The 26,510-nt window shown below is 45.9% G+C and overlaps 1 protein-coding gene across 2 annotated transcripts in view; it reads right to left on the bottom strand.

The window, feature by feature from the left end:
• DGLUCY (D-glutamate cyclase) overlaps positions 1-26,510 on the bottom strand; it is a 51,156-nt gene that overhangs the window by 12,335 nt on the left and 12,311 nt on the right. Inside the window, exons 1-10 of one of the 2 annotated variants that reach the window (XM_029067750.2) lie at positions 21,705-21,784; positions 19,512-19,620; positions 16,327-16,480; positions 13,985-14,183; positions 8,644-8,794; positions 5,545-5,667; positions 4,375-4,572; positions 3,156-3,416; positions 1,968-2,067; positions 1,000-1,148 (exon numbers count right to left, since the gene is read on the bottom strand). In XM_029067750.2, the coding sequence (XP_028923583.1) occupies positions 1,000-1,148; positions 1,968-2,067; positions 3,156-3,416; positions 4,375-4,572; positions 5,545-5,667; positions 8,644-8,794; positions 13,985-14,183; positions 16,327-16,480; positions 19,512-19,620; positions 21,705-21,740 (1,480 nt within the window). In that variant the 5' untranslated portion in view covers positions 21,741-21,784. Of the gene's footprint in view, positions 1-999; positions 1,149-1,967; positions 2,068-3,155; positions 3,417-4,374; positions 4,573-5,544; positions 5,668-8,643; positions 8,795-13,984; positions 14,184-16,326; positions 16,481-19,511; positions 19,621-21,704; positions 21,785-26,510 lie in introns of those variants that run through there. The other variant, XM_029067768.2, reaches the window with a different exon arrangement.

The following is a 26,510-nucleotide window of genomic DNA, read 5'->3' as shown; positions in this document are numbered from 1 at the left end:
AATTCTCTCTTCTTTGCTAGCCATTTGATGGGGTGGGCCCAGGGCAGCACCATCTGGTAAATCTACAGCAAGCCGGGGTGAAAGGTCATTTATTGGCTCCCTTCCAGGTTCCCCCTTGGCATTCAACGTTCCCCAGTGCTGAGGGCTCCTGCACTCATGCAATATAGGATTTGTATTTTGGCCCCCTAACACAACTTTATCTTCTTTCTGCCCTTACACTGTTTCCCACTAAAAAAAACTGGCACCTGAAGGACTCTGTTCACATGGCCTCGTTCCTGGGTCCGCCAAGCACGAGGTTGATGGGTGCATCGACACACTCACAATGTAAGGGTGCCTTCTCCTCCTACCCCACATGGCTCATTCTAATTTCTGATAGCTGCTACCTTGCTCCCCTGAGAAATGTTCAGCTATTCCTAGAGCTGGTGTAAAATTTCTGGGAGTCTACCAGAGCACCTGTGGTTTCTTAGACAAATGTATGGCTGTCTAATGCTGTATTAGATGACTTTATCCTGGAGGAGAGGGACTGTGTCTTGCTTTCTTTGAAACAACCCCTAACTTCTAGTACCCTATTCCACTCACTATGGCTGCTTGACAGATGTTGTCGACTTACAGCTCATTACCAATTATTCTGCCTAAACAAAATAGATTTTTCTTCCCTCTCTGAAAATGCAAGCCCCTTTCAAAACAGCATTAGAAGCAACAGCAAAAGTATTATGACGCCCTGCAAGTGGTAATACTTTTTCTGGGAAACACAAAGCAGTGTACCATCATTGCTCAATCACTTCAGAGGGGTCAAATCCAAACAGCAGCCATTCTGAGAGTGCCGATTAGCTTATAAAGCACTTGGAATTTTTCAGACACAGATGCTTTAAGACTATCAAATGATGACTTCAATTCTTCTAGCACCTAAGGCATTTCGTCAAAGTCAGTTAGACACTGAGGCTTGTACATTACTCTTTTAGACTTTGCCATAAAGTTCGTTTTAAGCCCAGGTCTCACCTGATGTTGTGATTCCAGGAATCTCTTGTGCAGCAAGAAAGAGATCATCGATAGGATCGACCAGATGCTTAATATTTATCTTCCTCGCGTTGTAATAGTTGCCGTCGGCAGCCCTTCCTGAACGTTCTATTGCCACCAAATGATCAAATCTGTAGGATGACAGCTACAATCAACTTACATGTCATTCAGAATACATGAAGTGGACATATCTCTGGACCAACCCATGTCCACCTGCAAAAGCTTTAAGGTAAACGAGGAACGTAATGTTGCTAATAGCTACAAAATGACCATCTTTAAGCCTGTGCTTGGTTCCTAGTAGGATATTCATAAATTACCAGGCTAAATGTTCTACACTTTTTTAACACCCCTGGAGTGTTTCTGCACCTTCAAAAATGTGGCCTACTGGAAAGAACCCAGGCGTGGGAATCAGAGGACCTGGCTTCTACTCCCAGCTCCATCACTTGCCTGTTGCATGACTGAGGGTAAGTCACAACTTCCCTGTACCTCAATTCCCTCATCGGTGAAACCTTCTCCCTCCAGCTTAGACCGTGAGCCCCACAGAGGGCAAGGACTGTGTCTGACCTGATAATCTACTCCAGTGTTTAGTACAGTGCTTGGCAGATAATGAGTATTTAATACCAGCATTAAATGAAAAAAAAAAATTCAGAGCAAGGAATATTCCCGCTTGGGAAGGGATATGCATTGGGTCTGACTCATGCCAGGTGAAAACATCTGACTTTGTGGAGCAGGTATTAGTTTTCCAGTCCCGAGGGAACCTTCAACACTCTGAAAGATGGCACTCACTTACAGGGCTCCTTCTGATCTCTCCAAGTTAGGGTCTGGGTTCTTACTGAGCGCTGCCCCCACCTTCTCAGTGCTAAGAGCTGGTCACTACCGCTTTACTTACAGCCCCTGGGTTCTAGATCACCTGCCATGTGTTGGACCCTATTTCTGGGGCTCAGACCTACCTGGGAGAACCACGATCCCCGTCTTTGCATAGAAACATCCGGGCTGACTCTGCATCCCCACCCTGATAACTCATCAGTGGGACTGGAGTCTTCAGTACACCTACAGAAAGATCCCACAAAGGCCAGGTCATTCCAGAAAGGGTGACAGCTGCGCACCCGGGGAGGATTTTAGGTCAGGACAGAGGAACACAATGTCAAGGGCATTTATTTTACCTTTTAAGTCTAGCAGGAGGTAAGGAAGAAAAAGAAGAGGTGGGTAGGGCCAGAAGATGGGGAGAAAGGGAAGGCAGATGCCAGAGGTGCATTATCTAATGAGCTGATCTTTCAGCGCTGCCCTAAAAGATGCAATTGTGGTTACGCTCTAGACTGTAAGCTTGTTGTGGGCAGGGAATGTGCTGTACTTTCCCAAGCACTTAGAACACTGGACACAGCACACAGTAAGTGCTCATTCCCAGACTTTCCAGAATCTGGAGATAGGAAGCATGCCATTGGAGGGGAGAGGAGACAGACAGCCGTGAAAGACTGCGTCCCCGCTCTGCTGCCCCTGCACCTACCTTCCTCCTCCAATAGACGCGTACCCAGCCCTTTCCATTACTACCGACTTTTGACTAGCTCCTCCAGTCATGAACTGATCCAGTGTTGGCTCAGAGGGTACAAACCAAAGATGTTCATCCCAGGTACAGCCCAAGGAATAATAATAATTAATAACTGAGGCACATGCTATGTGCCAGGCACTGTACTAAGCACTGGGGTAGATGAAAGGTAATTGGGACTCTCTGTCTTAATCCCCATTTTACAGATGAGGTCACTGAGGCCCAGAGAAGTGAAGTGACTTGCCCAAGGTCACAAAGCAGACAAGTGGTGGAGCCGGGATTAGAACCTAGGTCCTGCTGACTTTCAGGCCCGTGCTCTATCCGCTAGGCCATGCTGCTTCTCACAAGGAAGAATGGAAACATTCAGCACCCACAGAAGTTTCAAGGGAGTGGGAGACATTGCGAGTGACTTCTAGGCCAGTGCCCCCAAGATGGCACAAGTGGAAAGAGCCTGCTGGTTTTGAGAGGACTTCTTTCCAGCCGTGAACGTGAAACCAAAAGCAGGAAGGGGAGGAGGGGCACTGAAAAGAGAACTGAATTGCCATAGCCAGGATAAGGAGAGACAGCAGCTCTGCCCAGTGTTGCCCCAAATGACCTTGCTGAACAGCATCTTCAATGATCTTCCTGTGCAGGTCCAGGGCCCTCTGGTCAACGACCAGCGCCACCTCCTTATCCAAAGCTTGCAAGACAGCAGCCATCGCGATGGCTCCCGGAGGGCCATCTGTCTCTTCTGGGGGGTCATGTTTGAAATGCGTCGGGAATCCAGTAGTGATCAGCACCGAGCGGGCGTGCGACATTGACAGTGAGGTCTTCAGTAACTCATCCCTGCAGAATAGATGCTTCATCCCACGGTTTCCTAAAATTCAGTGGGATTCATTAACGTCTTTGTTACAAGGGGAGAAAAGCAAACCACGCAATGTCTTTCCAAAATATCCCACATAATATTCTGGTGCTATAACCAGCAATGTAATCTTTAGAGTCACCTTGTTGGAAGGAATTAGCCTGCCCTGTGTGGGCCTAACAAGGAGTGGGCAAAAATGATATAGACGGCAAGGAGCCGGGCCCGATTCCTGCACAAGAGCAGGTAGTAGATGAGCCAGGAAATATGAATGTGGGCATTCCTTTCCAAACCATCCTGAAAATGGCACTGCAGGGCAGGGGCATGGAAATGGATCATTCTACTGTCAAAAAGCAAGCTTGAGGGCCATCTTTGAGGGATGGAGGCTCAGTAACCCTCAGCAGCCCAGAGTAAGCCATGATCATGTGAGGGATGATGGACAAAGCCATGGGGCATGTGGACCCAATCCCTAATCTGGCAGCAAAAGTAGTCATTATCCTCTATGATCCTGTGGCCCTCAGCCAGCCAGAGGAGTCTGCTTGAGTGCTGGAGTCAGCAACTCTGGCCACATCTCTTCCCTCTGTGCTCACCTATGCTTGGTCTGCTCCCAGGACTGGCTTGAATAATAATAATAATAATAATTATGGCATTTGTTAAGTGCTTACTACGGGCCAAGCACTGTTCTAAGTGCTGGGGTAGATAGAGGGTAATCAGGTTGTCCCATGTAGGGCTCACAGTTTTAATCCCCATTTCACAGATGAGATAACTGAGGCACAGAGAAGTTAAGTGACTTACCCAAGGTCACACAGCAGAGAAGTGGTGGAGGAGGGATTATAACCCACATCCCGACTCCCAAGCCCATGTTCCTTCCACTAAGCCATGCTGGAGAACTGGTGAGATCCAAGAGTTCTGCTTGGCCCCAGAGTAAGATGAATGTGCAGCAGGGAAGGGTGTGTCAATGGGGTTTTTTCCTTACCGGGATCTATGGCAATAATGTTCTCCAGTTCCCTAATCTTCTGTACGGCTGATGCTGAAGCGATGCTGTAGTGCAAGGGATTCTGAGAAATGCAGTGGACCTCTGGAATTTCCCTGGGAGGACTCACTGAAATCTCTTTATCCTTCAGGTCAGTCACAAACATACAGCCCGGAGAATGCGTAAAAGCCAGTGGAGACACTGAAACAGGAAGCAGACATCAGCATTTCAACTGGCTGTTCTATCTGCAAGGACCAGTTACAGCAAATGGAGCCAGTTTTCCAATGACAGCTCTCTTCCTCATCTCTGCCCCGCACTGATTCTCCTCCACACCACTGAGGAGACTCCATCCCATCCCGCCCTCCACCACCCTGGCTGGTAAGAGAACAGCACTCGTAGCACGAGGGCTCCACAAAACATTGGGAAGACTGCTGGTTTCTATAGCAGTCGCTGTGGCAATGGGTATGGGGGTGCCTTAGGACTCTGAGCCATTGGGGAGCCTGAAAATCTTCTCCCCAGCCATAGCACCCAGCTGACTTTTCTTTTTATTTTTGCATATTTATCCTTGTCTTTGATGCTATTTTATTATTTCATCACTCTTAATGTCTAGCTCCAGCCCCAACTCCCCGATTTACATTCTCAGACCGAGAGACCGGTGAAGGGCCAAAGACTTTGTCTTTGTCTCATCTGTGCATTCTTTCCCAGTGCCTAGTCCAGTGCTCTGCACACAGTGTGTACTTATTCAACACTATTATTACTCTGCACACTTGAACAGGGGCAACTTTTCCTCTACTCACTGCCCCACTTCAGTCAGCCTGCAAGTACCTACTAATCTCCTACAGGGTTCGTGGTCCTGCAATGGGGCCTTGGACCACCTGCGGGCTCAGGTGATCCCGGCAGATCACTTTTGTAATCAAACATGGACAAAAGCAAGTGCCATTTAAGTGTAGATTCTAAAGCTGCAAGGGAAGGAAACAAATTATATGGAAAATATACAGTGCTTCAGCAAGCAATGCTTGATGGCTGGGGGGAAAGCAGCTATTCCACTGGGCTACTGTCCTTTCCACAGTACAAGCCCTGCCCTGCCCTGGACTCTTTGCCTCACTTCAGTCTCGAGGATGGTTTTGCATCTCAAACTACCAGGAAAATGGGAAACCGAAAGACCATACGTACTGCAGCTGCTGACGGCTTCCAGGCCTGTCACCCCACAAGCCCAGAACACTGGGACGTCCTCTGGCTGGGACACAACTGGGTCGCCGTAGTCAGGATGGGAAAGATCACGGATCCCTAACATGGCTACAAACGGCAGAGAGAGTTAACACAATCGTTAGACAGAAAGGGGCAGGAACAAAAGAAACTCAACACCATTTGGGGCAGGGGGGTGGGGGAGAAGCACGTGACCATTCTAGCTCCTTCCCCACAGCACCTAATTGGTCTTAGAATACACTCGCTGTCCTGAGCAGGGAATGGAGTCCTCAGCTCTGGTGCCATTGAAGAACTGAGCAAAGAAGGCTGCTCGCCAGGGAGTGTATTACAATGTATTTGTGTGTGTGAGTAAAATGAGACAAGTGGTTCTCCTCCTTTTATAAGTTAGGCCGCTGCCCAAGTTCACAGATCAGTTGTGGCACTTTGACAGTCTCCTTGCCACACTTATTCCAAGCAATGCTTTTTATTTTTTATCTGATACAAAAGGGAGAGGGAGCTTATGATCTAATTTTCCCTCATAATTAATGCGTAAAGTATATAAAAAAAACCACTTATTCACTTAGAGGCCGATATATCTCTCTACTCATGTAAGGGGAAAATCTGTTATCTGAGATATTGATAAGCAGCAGATGTCGCAATGGTGACAGATGTGGCAATTCTGGTCCTGTATGGTTTCTACATGCAGACACTTCAGCATTTGTGGATTTTTTTGTCTGCAGCATTACCTCTTTGCCATTGACTGGACCCATGCTCACGGCTGCCTCCGTGAACCTCGGCCCTGCCCACACCCCCTACTTTCTGCTGTGAGCCCCACCTCGTCAGTGGTGGGGTAGTCCTCTCCCTTCTCCCCCCGACAGCCCAGCTGGCTGGGAGTTGGTGGATAAGCTTTTGCTGCTGGGTTCATATGGTATTTGCAGCTTCACCTCACTTCTGGGTGTTTCTATAACCAATCCCACAAATACATTAGAATCCAAGGGTCTGGGTTCTAATCCTAGCTCCGCCACTTGTCTGCTGTGTGACCTTGAGCAAGTGCTGGGGTAAATAGAAACAAATCGGGTTGGACACAGTTCCTGTCTCATATCCACTTGTCTGCTGTGTGACCCTGAGCAAGTGCTGGGGTAAATAGAAACAAATCGGGTTGGACACAGTTCCTGTCTCATATGGGGCTCACAATCTTAATCCCTATTTTACAGAAGAGGGAACTGAGGCACAGAGAGGTGAAGTGACTTGCCCAAGGTCACATAGCAGACAAGTTGCAGAGCTGGGATTAGAAACCTGGCCCTTCTGACTCCCAGGCCTATGCTCTATCCACCAGGCCATGGATATCTCTGCTGGGATGTCCCACTAACATCTCAAACTTAATATGTACAAAACAGAACAGCTCCTCTTCCCACCCAAACCCTTTCTTACCCATCACTGTACGAGACACTATCTTCTTCCCTGTCTTGGCATTATTGCCATCACTCTGGACTTACCTCTCTCATTCAATCCACATATTCCATCTGATACCAAATCTTGCTAGTTCTATCTTTATAACATTTCTAGAATCCACCCCTTCCTCCAAACTGCTACCATACTGGCTCCTTACACTATCATAGTCTGCTTCCAGTCTGCATCAGCTTCCTCACTGACCTTCCTGTCTCCAGTCTCTTCCAACTCCAGGCCATTCTTCACGCTACTGCCCAGATCACTTTTTTTTAAAAAAAGGTCTGCCTAGGTCTCTCCACTCCTCAAAAACCTCCAATGGTTGCCCATCCAGTTTTGCATCAAACAGAAACTCCTCCCTATGACTTTTAACCTGTCAGTCCTCCCCACCCCTCTGAACCTCACTAATCTCCATAACCCAGTCCTTACACTTCACTCCTCTAAAACCAAACTACTCTCTGTACCTCGAGGTTGCCTCTTGCTACAGACCCCTCACCCACATCCTCCCTCTGGCCTGGAAGTCCCTCCCCCTTCATATCTGACAGTCCACCACTCTCCCCGTCACTTCAAAGCCATCCTAAAACCACATCTTCTCCGAGAGGTTTTCCCTGAATAACCTCTCACCTCCCCACTCTATTCACCCTTCTTTCTGCATTGCCTATATAGTTGGGACTGTACCTCTCAAGTGCTTTGATACTCCCAGCCTCCCACCACTTATGCACGATTTATGCATGTAGCCTTATACTCTGTTGATTTCCCTATTCCCAATTCCCTATTTCCCTATTCTGTTGCCCAATCCCCGCTTGGCCACTTGTCAGCTGTGTGACTTTGGGCAAGTCACTTAACTTCTCGGTGCCTCAGTTACCTCATCTGTAAAATGAGGATGAAGACTGTGAGCCCCACGTGGGACAACCTGATTCCCCTGTGTCTACCCCAGCACTTAGAACAGTGCTCGGCACATAGTAAGCGCTTAACAAAACAAATACCAACATTATTATTATTCCCTATAGGGAAGCAGCGTGGCTCAGTGGAAAGAACCTGGGCTTCGGAGTCAGAGGTCATGGGTTCGACTCCCGGATCTGCCACTTGTCAGCTATGTGACTGTGCGCAAGTCACTTAACTTCTCTGTGCCTCAGTTACCTCACCTGTAAAATGGAGATCAACTGTGAGCCTCATGTGAGATGACCTGATTACCCTGTATCTCCCCCAGCGCTTAGAACAGTGCTCTGCACATAGTAAGCGCTTAACAAATACGAATATTATTATTTGTAATTGACTATCCGTCTCCCCCCCCAGACTGTAATAATAATAATGTTGGTATTTGTTAAGCGCTTACTACGTGCAGAGCACTGTTCCAAGCGCTGGGGTAGATCCAGGGTCATCAGGTCGTCCCACGTGAGGCTCACAGTCAATCCCCATTTTACAGATGAGGGAACTGAGGCACTGAGAAGTTAAGTGACTTGCCCACAGTCACACAGCTGACAAGTGGCAGAGCCAGCATTCGAACTCATGACCTCTCCTTGATGGCAAGGATCAGTCATGTCTACCAACTTCATTGTACTGTACCCTCCCAAGTGCTTAGTACAGCAATCTGTACAGAGTAAGTGCTCAATAAATACCACGGGTTGATGGATTACTGACCAGGATTCCCAATGTGAACCGGCTCTCCGTGGGAGTCTCTCATCAGACCCGTGGCCTGCACAACTGCCTCCAATTTTTCCTTGGGAATAGGTCGCATTGTCACCACCAGAGGGCAGCAAAAGCTGGCAACAGCGGAACATGGCACAGCGGTCTGCAAGAACACATAATAATAATAATAATAATGTTAATAATAATAATGTTGGTATTTGTTAAGCGCTTACTATGTGCCCGAGCACTGTTCTAAGCGCTGGGGTAGACACAGGGGAATCAGGTTGTCCCACGTGGGGCTCACAGTTTTAATCCCCATTTTACAGATGAGGGAACTGAGGCACCGAGAAGTGAAGTGACTTGCCCAAAGTCACACAGCTGACAAGTGGCCGAGCCGGGATTCGAACCCATGACCTCTGACTCCAAAGCCCGGGCTCTTTCCACTGAGCCACGCTGCTTCTCTAATAATGTTGGTATTTGTTAAGCGCTTACTATGTGCAGAGCACTGTTCTAAGCGCTGGGGTAAATACAGGGTAATTAGGCTGTTCCACTTGGGGCTCACAGTCTTAATCCCCATTTTACAGATGAGGTAACTGAGGCACTGAGAAGTTAAGTGACTTGCCCACAGTCACACAGCTGACAAATGGCAGAGCTGGGATTCGAACCCATGACCTCTGACTCCCAAGCACTCACATAAATGTAGAATTGCACGGTGGAAGGGGGCGGCAGGGGAGAGGAAGTAGGGGTTGGAGGTTTTGGTTTTTTAAATGGTATTTGTTAAGCGCTTACTATGTACCGGGCACCGGTCTAAGCGCTGGGGTAGATACAAGGTAGGATGGACACAGTCCCTGTCCCACATGGGGCTCACAGTCTTGATTCCCATATTTCAGATGCGATAACTGAGGGACAGAGAGGTGAAGTGACTTGTCCAAGGTCACAAAGCAGGTCATGACCTTCTGACCCTCAGGTCCGTGCTCTATCCACTAGGCCACGCTGCAGCAGAAGCACCTATACTTCTGTGGGCGAGCAGTACGTGCAGAAACACTCCCTCTGACCTGAGTGGGCCCTCAAGCTCCCTGCACGACTGTGTCCCCTTCATCTTAGAGGGACTGATGGTTCCACGCAGCAGTGCTGGGGCTCTACCCTGACATTAATTAATTAATTCAATCATACTTACTGAGCACTTACTCTGAGCAGTGCACTGTACTATATCGCCAAGATCCGCCCTTTCCTCTCCACCCAAACGGCTACCTTACTATTACGGGCTCTCGTTATATCCCGGCTAGACTACTGTGTCAGCCTTCTCTCTGACCTCCCTTCCTCCTCTCTCGCCCCGCTCCGGTCTATTCTTCACTCCACTGCCCGGCTCATCTTCCTGCAGAAACGATCTGGGCATGTCACTCCCCTTCTTAAACAACTCCAGTGGTTGCCTATCGACCTCCGCTCCAAACAAAAACTCCTCACTCTAGGCTTCAAGGCTCTCCATCACCTTGCCCCTTCCTACCTCTCCTCCCTTCTCTCTTTCTACCGCCCACCCCGCACGCTCCGCTCCTCTGCCGCCCACCTCCTCGCCGTCCCTCGGTCTCGCCTATCCCGCCGTCGACCCCCGGGTCACGTCCTCCCGCGGTCCTGGAACGCCCTCCCTCCTCACCTCCGCCAAACTGATTCTCTTTCCCTCTTCAAAACCTTACTTAAAAATCACCTCCTCCAAGAGGCCTTCCCAGACTGAGCTCCTCTTCCCCCTCTACTCCCTCTGCCATCCCCCCTTTACCTCTCCGCAGCTAAAGCCTCATTTTCCCCTTTTCCCTCTGCTCCTCCACCTCTCCCTTCCCATCCCCACAGCACTGTACCCGTCCGCTCAACTGTATATATTTTCGTTACCCTATTTATTTTGTTAATGAATTGTACATCGCCTTGATTCTATTTAGTTGCCATTGTTTTTACGAGATGTTCTTCCCCTTGACGCTGTTTAGTGCCATCGTTCTTGTCTGTCCGTCTCCCCCGATTAGACTGTAAGCCCGTCAAACGGCAGGGACTGTCTCTATCTGTTGCCGACTTGTTCATCCCAAGCGCTTAGTACAGTGCTCTGCACATAGTAAGCGCTCAATAAATACTATTGAATGAATACTACACACTTGGGAAAGTAAACACTACAACAATAAACAGTGACATTCCCTGCCCACAGTGAGCTTGAAGTCTAAAAGGGGAGAGACAGACATCAATACAAATAAGTAAAAATACAGATATATACATAACTTGGGGCTTGGGGGGAGAGGGAGCAAAAGGAGCAAGTCAGGGTGACACAGAAGGGAGTGGGAGATGAGGAAAAGTGGGGCTCAGTCTGGGAAGGCCTCTTGGAGGAGATGTCTTGGAGGCATTGAGGGAGGGAAGAGTCATTGTCTGTCAGATTTGAGGAAGGAGGGCGTTCCAGGTCAGAGGCAGGATGTAGGCTTGGGGTCGGCAGCGAGATATGCCAAAATTGAGTCATAGTGAGAAGGTTAGCACTAGAGGAGCAAAGTGTGTGGGCTGAGTTGTAGAAGGAAAGAAGTGAAGTGAGGAGGAGGGGGAAAGGTGATGGAGTGCTTTAAAGCCAAAGGTGAGGAGTTTTTGTTTGACATGAAGGTGGATGCGCAACCACTGCAGTTTTTAGAGGAGTGGCGTGACATGTCTTTACCGTTTTTGTAGAAAAATGATCTGGGCAGCAGAGTGAAGTATGGACTGGAGTGGGGAGAGACAGAAGGCTGGGAGGTCAGCAAGGAGGCTGATGCAGTAATCCAGGCAGGATAGGATGAGTGATTGTATTAACGTGGTAGCAGTTTGGATGGAGAGCAAAGGGCGGATTTTAGCAATGTTGTGAAGATGGGACCGATAGGATCTGGTGACGGATTGACCATGTGGGCTGAATAACAGACAGCACACTGGTACATGCCAGGGTGGCAAACCTCAGCCAGGTCCAGCACAAACCAAGTCTTGACAATTTACTATTTTAGAGGACAGAGAAAATTACTGACATAAAATTAAGAGAAGGATGAAGTAGATGTGAAGGGAACTTGAGGGAAGACCCGGCTTTAATCTGCACATGAAATAAAGGTAACCCACTACTTCTACCTCATCTGCAGAATGCAAAGTGCTTCTGCTCACTGGTTGTTAAGCAATTCTCCCCTTGTAGACTCTAAGCTTCTTGTGGGTATGGAATGAGTCTGCTCACTGTGCTGTACTGTCATCTAAGCACTTATTACAGTGTTCACTCATTGACTGATCGGTCAATGAACTGACTGGCCAGAGAAGCAGCGTGGTTTAGTGGAAAGAGCACGGGGTTGGGAGCCAGAGGACATGGGTTCTAATCCCAGGTCCGCCACTTGTCTGCTGTGTGACCTTGGGCAAGCCACTTAACTTCTCTGTGCCTCAGTTATCTCATTTGTAAAACGGGGATTAAGACTGTGAGCCCCACATGGGACAACCTAATTACCTTGTATCTAACCCAGCGCTTAGACCAGTGCTTGGTACAGAGTAAGCGCTTTACAAATACCATAATTATCATTATTATTATCAGCACCATCTTAAGGGCCCTGGATCTTGGAGATACTAAATTAATCTTTCTAAAGTCTTCCCATCTTACCTATAAAAGTACTAGACAGACCTCAGCCTTTATCAATGTATCCATCCAGTTACTGATTCTAGAAAGTGACCTGGCTCTTTTAGAGGCTGCCCTGATTGTAACTAAGGACTGCTGTCAGGAGCAGTGAGATGTCTCCCAGCATAGCAACAATGTTTTCTTGGACTGTTTAGTTTTAACTGAGCCTCCTTATCTCTGCATCTGCCTGACCCCGACAAGGACCATGTTTGATCCAATAGTCTTGTACAGCTATAACCCAATTAGTGACTGGCACTGGTTTCACTGAAATATATTTTTAGCGAAATGGGGCTAAATGGAGTATAGAATCCCATAAGAAATACCGTGAAGTGCATTAATGCATTCCCAAAGATCCAAATATTGACCAAAATACCCTATGTTGTGATAAAAATCACAGATTGTTACGAGATTTAATAGCAACGTAAAGTTGTATCAATCAGAACACTTTAAACTATGAAATTGATTTTTCTGTGTATGCAAAGATAAATGCTTAATTTCCAAAGTGTTAGCCTTTGACTCCTACCCAGTGAAAGGACAACTTGTGCTCACGCACTAGAGAGCTGCTATTTACCATGCTAATAGTCCAATTGCTAAAGAGAGCTAAGGGGAGTTTTATACCTGGAATCCTACACCTTAGTGCTTATCACAAGGTCTAGCATTAAAAATGTTTAATAAACACTATTTCCAAGATGTTCTGTTTAAAAGCTCTGCATCCTATTTGAAGGTTTTGTTCTTGTGAACTTTCTTACTCAGGTCAATGAATCAATCATACTTATTGCACCCTTACTGTGTACAGCACACTATACTAGGCCTTTGGGAGAGTACAATATAACAGAGTTGGTATACACCTTCCCTGCCCACAATGAGTTTACGGTCTACAGGGGTCCTTGCCTGGCACATAGTAACTGTCTTAACAAATAACATGATTATTATCATCATCATTAGTGGACGTTGATTTGGAAATAGCAGAATTGGGCAGCTGGAAGGGATTCTCAAAATGTCATTTGGTACAACGCTCCGCCTCCAAGTAAATAAATGTTCAAACAAGATGGACAGTCTGCCTATGCCATTTTTTTTTTAATTTCTAGGATGGAGATTTTATGATCTTCTTTGGCAGCTTATTCTAATATTTAATTACATAGCAATGGCTCTAAACGAATATAGTAGAGATACCGGAAGGTGAGCCCAAGATAGGAGCATTTTTATCAGAGGCTCTTGAGGGTTTGCTGGGGGATTTATTTCTATAATCAGATGGAAATAACTGCTCTGAGTCATTTCTCAGGAGAAAACTGGTCACCTCTCCTTGCCTTCTGAATATACAAAAAATAAAATTGTCTTACTCTGTGGTAAATGCCCCGGAACCCTGGATATTTTCAATTCTAAGAACTTGGTATTTCAGAAGTTACCCAAACATTACCAACGGTGGCAATCATTCTGAGTGCATTCGACTCACCTTACAGCCCTCCCCTCCAGCAGAGACGAAACGCAGCAGATGACAGCCTGGCAATTTTACTACCATTAAATCATTGGCTCTTCATGCCCAGTCACGCTTTTGCTGGGCTGAATCTATTTTACTGAAAGGCTTAAAGGAGCAGAAAACGTCTAAACTAACCCTGTCCTCGATTCTGTATTCAAAATTAAATGGGAAAAGGAAGGTACATGCTGGGGGGCGGGGGGAGAGAGGAGTTCTATCCATCCGCCTAAATGTTCTTTTCCTACCTTGTACATGCTCACGTTGCACTGCTGCTCCACATTTCTAATGGGTATCCCAGCCTCCTGGATGGCCTTTTCGAATGAGAAGCTACAGCCCAAATAGAAGGTCACCATGTCTTTGAGCTGCTCAGCATATTCCTCCAGGCTCGCCAGGTGGCCAGTACAGACTCCAAACTCATATTTCCTGTACTGCGGGCAGTCGGTTCTGGTAGAATAATGACAATGGTATCTATTAAGAGCTTCCTATTAGAAAATGCTGAGGTAGATATGAGATTTTTCTGATCAGACACGGTCCCTGTTTCACACTGGGCTCACAGTTCATCTTAATATCTGTCTCCCCTTGTAAACTGTAAGTTTCTTTTGAGCATGGAACATGTCTACCCACTATGTTGTATGTCTATCCACTTTGGCAAGGAGAGGTGACCAGTTTTCTGCACTTTCCTAAGCACTTAATTCAGTGCTCTGGCCACAATAAGCATTCAATAAGTACCACTGGTTGTCCCCATTTTACAAACAAGGAAATCGAGGCCCAGGGAGGTTAAGCAACTTGAGCAAAGACAAGCGCCAGACCAGTGGCAGGTTCGAGCCAGATCTCCTGACTCTCAGTCTCCTACTTTTTCCCCTAGGCCGTGCTGCCTCTGTTAGTTATATCTGGTTTCTCTGTTTGTGGTTTGGTTATTTTTCTGCCCTTCCTCTCTGAAACTGGGCTGTCCCCAGTGACCAAGCTTACCTTGGACTTCCATCCCGACCAGCCTTGCTCCAACCCGTCAAAAAGGAGAGGCAGCGGCAAAGAGTAGATGGCTGGGAAAGCCACAGCTGTGGTTACTGTGGCTGAGGCTATGACTGTTGGACTCTGACCAATGCAAAGCCCTAAACTCCGCTCTTCTAACCCACATTGTTTCCTGGCTTTTTGGCTTTATTTCTGTATTCGTCCCTGGCCATGTCTTACCTTGTTTTCATGTTCTGACTCGTTCCTTAAGCATTGGTCCCCAGTCTCATTTCCCCTTTTATTCTTAAAACTGTTATTACTGCTACTAGACAGTGGTAGATGGAGGATGTGGTAATCAAAGGAAGAAGAGAGGGAAGGAGGAAGGGAAAAGGGTGAAAGCCCCATTGCCTGTGGGATGGGAAGAATGGGTGAAGAAGAGGCCCCCCTCATGAAAGAGAAGGAGCAGAGATAGTGTCATTGGAAGGGAGTCAAATATTGGAGATGGCCGGGATTGAGTGGCCAGGAAGAGGTCAAGGATGGAGGGAAATCTGCCCACAATGGGGTTTTGCAGACCATAGTGGGGTTGAAGGAGGGAGGAGCGGGAATTGAGGAGAACAGTCTTTGGAAAAGCCTGGACACAGGTCAGTCAGTCAATTGTATTTATTGATTGCTTACTGTGTGCAAAGCACTTGGGCGAGTACAGTATAACAATAAAACAGTCACATTCCCTGCCCACAACAAGCTTTCAGGCTAGAAGGGAGACAGATATTAATATAAATAAATAAAATTACAGATATGTACATAAGTGCTGCAGGGTCGGGACAGGGGATGATTTAAAGGAGCAAGTCAAGGCAACACAGAAGGGAGTGGAAGAGGGAAAGGGAGGCTTTGTCAGGGAAGGCCTCTTGGAGGAGATATGCCTTCAATAAGGTTTTGAAGGTGGGGAGAGTAATTGTCTGTTGGATATGAAGAGGGAGGGCACTCAAGGCAAGAGACAGAAGGTAGGCGAGAGGTCGGCGGCAAGATAAACAAGATGCCAGAGGGTTTTGAAAGGGCAAGTGGGGCTTCGTGGTGGTGGGAAGGAGAGGATTCAGAGGTGGAGGTGTGACAATTTAAGTGTTAGTACCAATAGGGACTTGTAGCTCCTGGTCTAGAGCACATGCAATTGGTGATATCTGACCACCCAAGCCCCCAAAACGGAAGTGTGACAGTCTTCGGCACCTGAGTGTGTTGGCAACTGCTCTAAAAGTATTATACTTCCCCAGGCAGAACCACTTTGGAGAAACCACAATCCCTAATGTTGGTATTTGTTAAGCGCTTACTATGTGCAGAGCACTGTTCTAAGCGCTGGGGGGATACAAGGTGATCAGGCTGTCCCTCATGGGGCTCACAGTCTTCATCCCCATTTTACAGATGGGGTAACTGAGGCCCAGGGAAGTGAAGTGACTTGCCCACAGTCACACAGCTGACAAGTGGCAGAGCTGGGATTCGAACTCATGACCTCTGACTCCAAAGCTCGTGCTCTTTCCACTGAGCCATGCTGCTTCTCTATGACCTATGACCTTGAATGGACCCGTTTAATCTTCACGGACTCCAGGAGACCCAACCACTCCCATGAGCAAGCCCAAAGAAGACCTACCTGATGTCTGAATCGGCGCTCAAGGCAGGGCAAGTCCGTTCTCCTGGCTGGCTTCTATACAGCAGAGGCAAAGGCCCGCTGTTTGCCCGGCAGAATTTCTCAAAGTCGTCAGCAAGGGACTTGTGCAGAATCACCACATTTGCCTGTTTATACCCTGGGTTTTAAGGTGCAGAAAGAATGATTAGAAACTCGGTGGGTCAGTGGAGGAAAGCACCTGCTGCACAGGGGCGCTCTCCATGCCCATCTTACCAGCACTGAAGGGAACTGTCTTCCTGTCTTGAATGAGGGGAAAAAAGAACATTTCCCTACAACCAAAACTGCCCTAGTGACCTATCTCCAAACTAGGTCTGACCAATCCACTACTACAAAAGATGGTTGGACCATTAGGCTTCCAAAGATGGAGGTCAAGTGAGGTGGTGGCATTGCCTTCCTCAGTATTCACTACACTTCTATCCATCTACCTGGGGTGGCTCACACTGAGACCTAAGACTGTGGTTTTAGAAAAGCAACTTTAAAACTAAAATGTATTCAGGAATATGCTATATTTTCTGGAAATATATCTAGAGGGGAAGAAAAGCATCAAAGCCTTTGATCTGTGGCTTCTCAATGTCGATAAGGAACTGAACAAAGGCCTCAAAGTGTTGCTATTAGACAGAGATTGGGGCCACAGGGTTGCAGTGTACTGTGAAATGTGGTTTCCACATTAATGGATAATGGATAAGCAGCATAATGTCCCAGAGTCAAGAAATTCAGGTACTTTCTGGTATTCTGGAAATGATTTTATTTTTTCCCACAGACACTGCAAGAATCTTAGACCCATCCATTATCTGTATTCCAGAGTCAGCCTACGTAAGTGCAAGAGGGAATCCGGGCAGAGAGGTGACTGAAAAGACAATCGACTCTCCACTCTGATTTGGCTCCAGTGGGACACTGGTGATGGACCCGTCTAAATGTGGAGGGGAGAGGAGCTGCTATCTGCCCCAGATATACTTTTTTCAGGGAGTTTGGGCAGCCAAGCTGTCTTTTTTATGCTATTTGTTAAGTGCCTATTATGTGTCAAGCACTGTGCTAAGCACTGAGAAAGATACAAGTTAATCAAGTGGGACCCAGTGCCTGAACCACATAGAGCTCACAGTCAAGTAGGTAGGAGAACAGTTTATTAAATCCCAATTTTAATGTTAAGGAAACTGAAGCTCAGAGAAGTCAAGTGACTTGCCCAAGGTCACACAGTAGGCAAATAGCAGAGCTGGGATTAGAACTCATGTCCTCTGGTTCCCAGGCCCATGTTTTATCCACTAGACCATGCTGCCTGATTCCTTTAGCCTTCCTTTCAGCCTGATAGCTATTTAAAAGTTACGTTATTAAGCGCTTACTAGGGGACTATCCCTGTGCTAAGCACAGGAGTAGATAAAAGATAATCAGATAAACCATTGTCCCACATGGGATTCACAATTCAAGAGTCTGGGGAGACCAGATACCTTGGCATATTGTAAGCCCTTAATAAATACCATCTCTGCTATCTTATCCTTATTTTACAGATGAGGAAACTGAGATCAAAACCAATCAATCAATGGTATTTGAGTGCTTAGAGTGCACTGAGCACTGTATTAAGTGCTTGGGAGAATACAAAAGAACTGGTAGACATAATTCCTGCCCACAAGGAGCTTACAGTATAGAAAGGGTATCCGACCTTAAAATAAACGATAGAGAAAAGGCAGAGTATAAGGACAATTATGTAGACCTGTGCTGCAAGGCAAATATCAAAATGATTAAAGAGAACACACCCGAGTGTTTAGGTGAAAGTCAATAGGATGGGCAAATGAGTGGTTAGTTAGGAAAGGTTTCTTGAAGAAAATGTGATTTTAGGAGAGTTTTGAAGATGGGTAGAGAGGTAAACAATTGAATATAAATGGGGAGGGAGTTCCAGGTCAGAGGAAGGGCATGGGCAAGCAGTCGGTGGCAAGACAGATGAGATTGAAGTACAGTGAGTAGTTTGTCATTAGAGGAGTGAAGTGTGTGGGCTGGGTTGTAGTAGGAAATCAGCAAGGTTAGGTAGGAGGGGGAGAGCAGATTGAGTGTCTTAAAGCCGATGGTAAGGAGTTTCTGTTTGATGCAGAGATGGATGGGAAACCATTGGAGGTTTTTGAGGAGAGGGGAAGACGTGGACTGAATAGCGATCCAGAGAGGTTAAGTGACTTGCCCAAGGTCACTAGGCAAATCAGTGTCAGAAACAGGACTAGAACTCAGGTCTCCTGCCTCTTTCCATTGGGCTCTTACCACTGGGCCATGCTGCCTGCTGGGGGACAAGAAAGCCCATTCTCACCTGGAAGAGCTCAGAGTACTCAGATACCTGCCTGGTAAGGAATGGGCAGGGAGAGGAAGGTGGAATAGATCTGGTAAAGCTAGATCTTCCTAATACATAAACAACATCCTGGCAAGTAATAGCTCTCTCAGGACTCTTAAGGCCTTTAGTGCACAATTTGCCTGGTGTCCCAGCAGTCTGAATAACTGGCGTTGAAATAAATGTCAAAAATCTGTCATTAGCATAGTGGATAGAGCCCAGGATAGATGCCCAGGAGTCAGAAGGGCATGGGTTCTAATCCCAGCTCCACCACTTGTCTGCTGTGTGACCTAGGGCCAGTCATTTCACTTCTCTGTGCATCAATTACTTCATCTATAAAATGGCGATTGAGAATCTAAGCCCCACATGGGACAGGAAATGTGTCCAACCCAATTTGCTTGTATCCACTACAGTGCTTAGAATAGTGCCTGGCACATAGTTGTTCTTAACAAATACCATTATTATTATTGACTAAAATTTACTCTTCAGACATGAGAGACGATCCATATTAATTAGAGATGAGAGAAAAAAACTTTCAGCATACTCTGGTCCAGTTCTGGATGGGTCCTAGTTGTGGGCACAATGAGTAGGATTATTTTGACCTAATGAACTTCACCTAGCTTGTCTGCACCAAGCAAAATTTAAGGTGGCAGCATCTGGCTGCTTCATGTCAAGTGAACTGCAATTCTCTTTCCTTATCACAGGGTGTCCAGTTTGTTCAATCTTAGGCTCAGTTCCCACCTTACTCTCTCCTTCATCCTCCCTAGTTCTATTCGCTCATTAAGATTATGGGATTTTCTATGGGATACCCAGAAGCTTATGGTAATCAACAATATCAACTTACCTTCTGCCATACCAGAAGTATTTCTAATGTTGAACTTCTTCTGTCGAATCAAACCTCTGACAGCAGAAGGAAGTAAGGACCTTAGATGCCTTGTGAAAATCATCTCCTTCTGGAAAAAGACAGAGAACTGAGATAAACAATGTGCACAGAGGTTAGAAACAATTGGTTTCCAAAGTATTCCTGGGCAAAAGATTACCCATCCTTAACTTCACAATCAAGAAACAGGTTCTAAATGAAGTATTCTATCCTTTCTATTCCTAACTCTATCATTGTCCTCAGGTATCAGTTTCTCAAGCTTCAAAGTAGGAATTTTTTAAGCTTGCTGTCATCTTCTAAGCAGGTAAAGATGCTGGTTGGTTATCAGGAATTCCTCATACAAGGAAGAATTAAAAAAAAAATCAATGCCATTCCCTGTGACAAGATTCACCAGGAAGCACCATTGGCACCTGAGCAGGTCTAGGCCAGCAGGGCTAAGCTGAAACCAAAGATGGTTGGTTCATTGACACTTCAGGGAGAAGTAGTGGACCAGAGAGAGACTCAGGTGGGAGTCTGGTGGGGAAAGGAAAGGGAGAGCCAGAGGAGCCAGGGTCCCCAAGGAACACTCCCAAGTTCTTAGTACAATGCTCTGCACATAGTATGTGTTAAAAAAATAACATTGATAGACTAGTGGAAATTGTGTTGGGTCTGGGAGTCAGAGGACCTGGGTTCTAATCCAGGCTCTGCTACCTGCCTGCTGTGTGACATTGGGCAAATCACTTCACTTCTATGTGACTCAGTTCCCTCATCTGCAAAATGGGGATTCAAAACCTGTTCTCCCTCCTACTTAAGACTGTGAGCCCAACTGATTATGTTGTATCTACCTCAGCACTTAGTACAATGCTTGGCACATAGTAAGTGCTAAACAAATACTATAATTATTATTATTATTATTAATTAACTGAGCTCCCAAAAGCCAGCTCTGGGGTCACTGCTCCTGCAGAGACTGTCACTGTGACTACCATGGCTCTATCCTGCCTGCCACTCCCTCCATACACCATCACTGAGGGGACATTTGGGACTACCAAATGAGCTCATAAGCCCAGTTTCCTGGTCCTAGTCCTCTAGGCCGATCTATGAGTTCTTGCCCAGAACTGTCATTAATTATGGTGTTTATTAGACATTATAAGCCAAGCACTGTACTAACCACCAAGGAAAATACAAGGTAATCAGGTGAGACACAGTCCCTGTCCCACAGGGGCTTCACATTATAAGTATATTAGCCCCAAAGACTCCACTTTGCCATCATCCAAGCCCTCCAAAAGCCTGGGGTGGAGGCAGTTTAGAATTAGAATTGTCATGGTCATTCTCCCAGAACAACCAGATTCATCAATTCCAGGGCAGTGCTTCTAGTCACAGCATTGGAAGAGCTTTGACTAAAGAGAAGAATCAAATGTAGCTCAAGCCACCCAAAAATATGCCCACTCATAATCTCCTAGAAGAAACATCAACAAGGGTTGGAAAACAGAAGGAGAGATTCTACATCTGACCTGATTATCAGGAATCTTCCCCAGCACTTAACCCAGTGCTTGGCACAGAGCAAGTACTTAATACAGAAACTAACACCACCAAGCTAATGTACGGAGCCGTGGTTCACGTCCAGGCTTTCCAGCAACTTCAGATCAGATCCCTTAAGCTCCTAAATACATTTTTCTTCTCAGTTCCTTCTTGGCTTTTGTTGAGAGCTGCCTGAGCCCAGTACTTCCCACTCCCGTTTCTCTCGGCTGCCATGATGAACCTCCTCTCTGAACTACTCCTTCCTCTCCTCCATCTAGTCTTGCTGTTCGATATAAATCTTGTGTTGAATGTACCCCTGGATTAACTGATCACCCAAATGAATTCCATGCTGCATTTACTGATAGCCAGTGGCTTTAGCTGCCTGTGACAGTCCAACTCTCACGGGGCTGTTTGACAGGGAGAGTGTCTCGGGACAAACAGGGTAGAAGCTGTTAATGTAAGTCAAATACGGATCCTGAAAGTCTTACAATTGCCGCTGTGGGATAACTCCTAGATTCCCAGAACAGCCGTTTTGCTTTCCTTGTTCCAAATGACCTAACTTCATCTCAGAAACAGGCAGAAAATAAAAGGAAATTGAAAGGGGAAAATGGGGTTTCTGCAATCCCAGGAGCAAGGCGCGTCAGAGAAGGAGCAGGTTACCTCAGCCTCTGGGGCTGCCTCGTAGTGCAAATCCATGGCTGCTAACACAGGTCATGAAGAGGTGGGATTGAGTCAAACACAGTGCCCCTGTCGGATCACCTTTCAAAGGTTCCTGAGTTAATAGTCTACCTTACCCTGGCTAAAGGTTTCTATCCAGAGTTAAATCCAGTTAAAAAATGACTATATTTTCCTATTTCTTATTCTGAATTCTTTTAGGGGGTTACACATATATTGTCTGAAAAATTAATACTTGTTTACTGGAGTCAGTGTTCTACTCACAAGTTCACAGGGTCCCTGGAGACTCAGGCAATACGCAAGATCTGTTCATGTGTTCTTTACTTCATTCACTTAATCATATTTACTGAGCATTTACTGTGTGCAGAGCAATGTACTAAGCTCTTGGGAGAGTACAATACAACAATAATCAGACACATTCCCTGCCCAAAATGAGCTTTATATTTCTGTGTAAGAAACAATGCTTGTAGCAAGGCCAACCAAGTCACATTGGTATAACAGAAGCACTGAAAGGACACTTTGGAACTAAATAACACTGGAGTTGGATTAGTCTCATTTGCCACATCTGCTTCTCTTCATCCCAGTTGGCCTCAGTTTCCCCACTTGGAAAAGGGATCCCTTCTGCTAAAGAATGGAGTATAGAAAGGCTGGCTCCACAGCACCCCCAGGTTGCTGGCAGGGCTGGTTGAGGCCTTAGTCATTTCAGCAGAAACAGCAACCAAAAAATCTCAGTAGCTGCACATTCCCCTTGCATTTGATTGCTTCCATTTACTCCCTTAAGACACATGTGGGTTCAGGAATCTTTTCTTTTTCTCTAAGTAGGCCTGGCCACTGTGAAAGCCTCTAGGAGTCTGAGCAGTTCTGCAGTACTTGGACTAGGAAACAATCCTCTAACCTGTGCCTTTTGCTGAGGTCACAAGATAATGATTATGGTACTTGTTAAATGCTTACTATGTGTCAAGCACTATTCTACAAGTCTTGATTTATGCTGTCAAGTCATCTCCAGCCCATAGAGATGCCATGGATACATCTCTCCCAGAAGGCCCCACCTCCATCTGCAATCGTTCTGGTAGTGTATCCATAGAGTTTTCTCAGTAAAAGTACATAAGTGGTTTGCCATTGCCTTCATCCACGCAGTAAACCTGAGTCTCCCCCCTCGACTCTCCCATGCCGCTGCTGCCCAGCAAAGGTGAGTTTTGACTTGTAGCAAATTGCCTTCCCATCACTAGCTGCTTCCCAAGCTAGGAATGGACTCTGCTTGACTCTCCCTCCCATAGTGAAGACTGGTAGAGCACTGGAAACTCTCCAGGTGCGACCTTGAGAGGGGGTTCTACAGTTAAGGTAAATATAAGCCAGTCAGGTAGGACACAGTCCCTGAGGCTCATGGACTAAGTAGGAGGGAGTAACATTTATTCCCCATGTTACAGATGAGGCAACTGAGGCACCGAGAAGTAGCCAGTCCGTCAATCACACTTACTGAGCGATGTGTGCAGAGCAATGTACTAAGTACTTGGGAGAGTACAATATAACCATATGACACATTCCCTGCCCACAATGAACTTACAGTCTAGTTAAGTGATGAGTAAACTCACTTGCCCGAAGTCACACAGCAAACACGTGGCAGAGCAGGGATTAGAAGAACTCAGGTCCTCTGACTCCCAGACCCAACTCTTTCCACTACACCCTCTTGCTGTACAGACACAGAGAAATAATGCTTCTTGTGAAAGACTGGTCCGTTTATACATTAAATCTCCACCTCAAGTCTGCATAGTGGAACCCAGAGATGCCACCAAATTCTACCTTTTTCTTTCCTTGATACCACCTCCTATTTCTATTGCTTGTAGAATTAATTACAGGTTAAAGTTTATTAAGCCTCAGTTTCCTTATTTGTAAAATGGAATTAAAGACCAGCTCTCTCTCTAAGACTGTGAGCTCCATGGGGGACAGGGAATTGTGTCCAACCATGTCCAACCTGATTAACTTGTATCTACTCCAGGGTTTAGTACAGTGCCTGGCACATAGTAAGCCCTTAACAAATACCATTAGAAAAATGGCTTGATCTGATTACAGAATGCTTAGCCTAAGTGCTTAACAAATATTATTATCACTGACCTATCTTTAGCAAGGCATGTTCCCCTATAAATCTGGGAGCTTGGGCTGAAGCCTTTGCATTAACTCAGCCCTTTGGACAAAGCAGTTTTCTGACAAAGGGGTGACGAGTGGAGAGAGATAAAGGAGCTAGATCTTTATGTCTTTCCTCCTGGATCAACCCCCTCTTCCTCCTCACCCCCAAACCACCTTCCACCTTCCTCTCAGCCACATCCTTCTATAGGCTGTGTGATCTGAATGTGATTCCAATGCACCAGGTTCTATGATTGTGAAGACTGGGCTGGCTATTCCAAAGAAAGATTTAAATTTTCCTGGAGTATCTGGCCCCCCTCTGTGGTGAAACTGAAGAACTGTAGAAACTGGCGCACTAAATAATCCCACCTACAATTCTGCAGGCAAACAATACCTGAAGTTTATTTGGTTTTTGTTTTTTAATGACATTTGTTAATCCACCCCTTCTGTCCTGCTTTTAGGCATCACCCTGTTCCCATTTCCCAGACCACTGAAGCTGGCCTTTCTGCTTTTATCATCATCTCACATATGAATCACTTACTCTAAACTATAATACCAAGGAGTGAAGCAGTATAAAACAGCCAGGTGGTTGTGTTTAACTGTTATGGAAGCTACTATATCTAATATAAAATAAATTGTGTGTGAGACTCTCTGCAATGAAGTATTTGGAATTCCACCTTCCATGTGAACCATTCAATTTTAAAATGGGCAAAATAAAATTATTCCTACATGACCAAAAGGAAACAACATTTTCATATTAATTGTTTTATAGGATTTTCCATTTTGAGTCCTAGCCTTGAAAGGAAATTTAGTTTTAATTTATTACAAATAATTTTCTGGAGTGCTGTGTATCCAACAGACAAAATTGGGCTCCTTCAGTTTCTGCTATGTAAGATATGCAGAGTATTGTAAACTCCCAGCACTGACACCCTTAAATATAACCACCTGACCACCTCTGCCTTTCACTCCAGGGTAGAGAGAGCCACTCTGACCAGGTGGTCATTGGTGACTGTTTAGAGTAAGGCAGCTTGAATGAATGCAAAAGGCTGTGATCCAACTGCAACTGTGTATTTGTTAAACTAATATTTTCACAGATTGAGATATCTTAACCAATCAAAAGTTTTTACTACATCCAATTCTCCCAAATGGAGCGATTGTGCTATTTCTGAACCCTAGATTACAAAAAACCCTACTGTTAACATTCAACCCGTCACCTGCTGTGCACTTACACGCATTAATAGTTATGGTATTGGTTAGGTGCTTACTATATGCCAAGAACTGTATTAGGCACTAAGATTGATTCAAAATAATCAGATCCCCCATTGGGCTCACTGTCTAAGGAGGAGGGAGAACAGGTATTGAATCTTCATTTTGGAGATAAGGGAACTGAAGTATGGATAATTTTTTTTAATGGCATTTGATAAGCATTTTCTATGTGCCAGGCAATGTACTAAATGCCAATCAGGTTGGACACAGTCCACATCCTACATGGGGTTCACAATCTTGATCCCCATTTTACAGATGAACTGAGGCTCAGAGAAGTTAAGTGACTTGCCCAAGGTCACACAGCAGGTAAGTGGTGGAGCCAGGTTTAAAATCCAGGTCTCCTAACTTCCAGGCCCAAGTTTTTCTATTAGGCCATGCTGCTTCCCCATCTGCTGCTTCCTTCTCTACCTCATGTTGGATCCAGAGAGATGTGTGCTGTTGGCGAACATTCCTGAATTCTACCTTTATGGTTTATCTGGATATGGCATGATGACCCAATTCTGGCAGAACTGAGTATATGGAATTACTATCTTTCAACGAGGACACTACTAACGCTGGGAATTTATCTTTGGGGATGGGTATGACCACCATTCCCCTTATCTAGTTCATCCATAGGAGAATAATAATGTTGGTATTTGTTAAGCGCTTACTATGTGCAGAGCACTGTTCTAAGCGCTGGGGTAGATACAGGGTAATCAGGTTGTCCCATGTGAGGCTCACAGTTAAACCCCATTTTACAAATGAGGTAACTGAGGCACAGAGAAGTTAAGTGACTTGCCCACAGTCACACAGCTGACAAGTGGCAGAGCCAGGAGTTGAACCCATGACCTCTGACTCCGAAGCCCAGGCTCTTTCCACTGAGCCACGCTGCTGTCTCTTGTGCTGTTGAATTTGTCACCTGCCACTCCTGGAAACTACTTTTACCTCGGCCCCTTGGGCAGGGTCAGCTTCAGATTCAACTTCTGCAATAGCCTCTGTGCTCACCTCCCTGACTTTGTGTCTCTTGCCTTACTTCTTGCTCACTTATATATCTGGTAGATCACTGCTCTTCCCATCTTCAAAGCCCATCTAAAATCACATCTCCTCCAGGAGGCTTTCCCTGTCTGATCTCTCATCCCCCACCCACTTTTCTGCCACTTCAACATGCCTATGTCATCTATGCTCAGCCCTCACTACCTAATTAGGTACTCACCCCACCCTCTTAGCACTTAATCATATAGTTTTATCATCAGTTGCTTCCCCCTCCCAACAATTTATTTTAAAGTCTATATTCCCAGCTAGATTGTAAACTCCCTGCAGCCAGGGATTATGTCAACTAGCTCTAGTGTGCTTTCCCACAGAGTAAGCGCTTGATAAAAGACTGAAAGAATAAACGCTTGTCTATTAGATGCACGAGGACCAGGG

This window comes from Ornithorhynchus anatinus, chromosome 1 (genome assembly GCF_004115215.2).
Source record: "Ornithorhynchus anatinus isolate Pmale09 chromosome 1, mOrnAna1.pri.v4, whole genome shotgun sequence".
NCBI lineage: Eukaryota > Metazoa > Chordata > Mammalia > Monotremata > Ornithorhynchidae > Ornithorhynchus > Ornithorhynchus anatinus.
The sequence above is the reverse complement of the archived record's forward strand: the minus strand, read 5'-3'. Positions and strand labels throughout refer to the sequence as shown.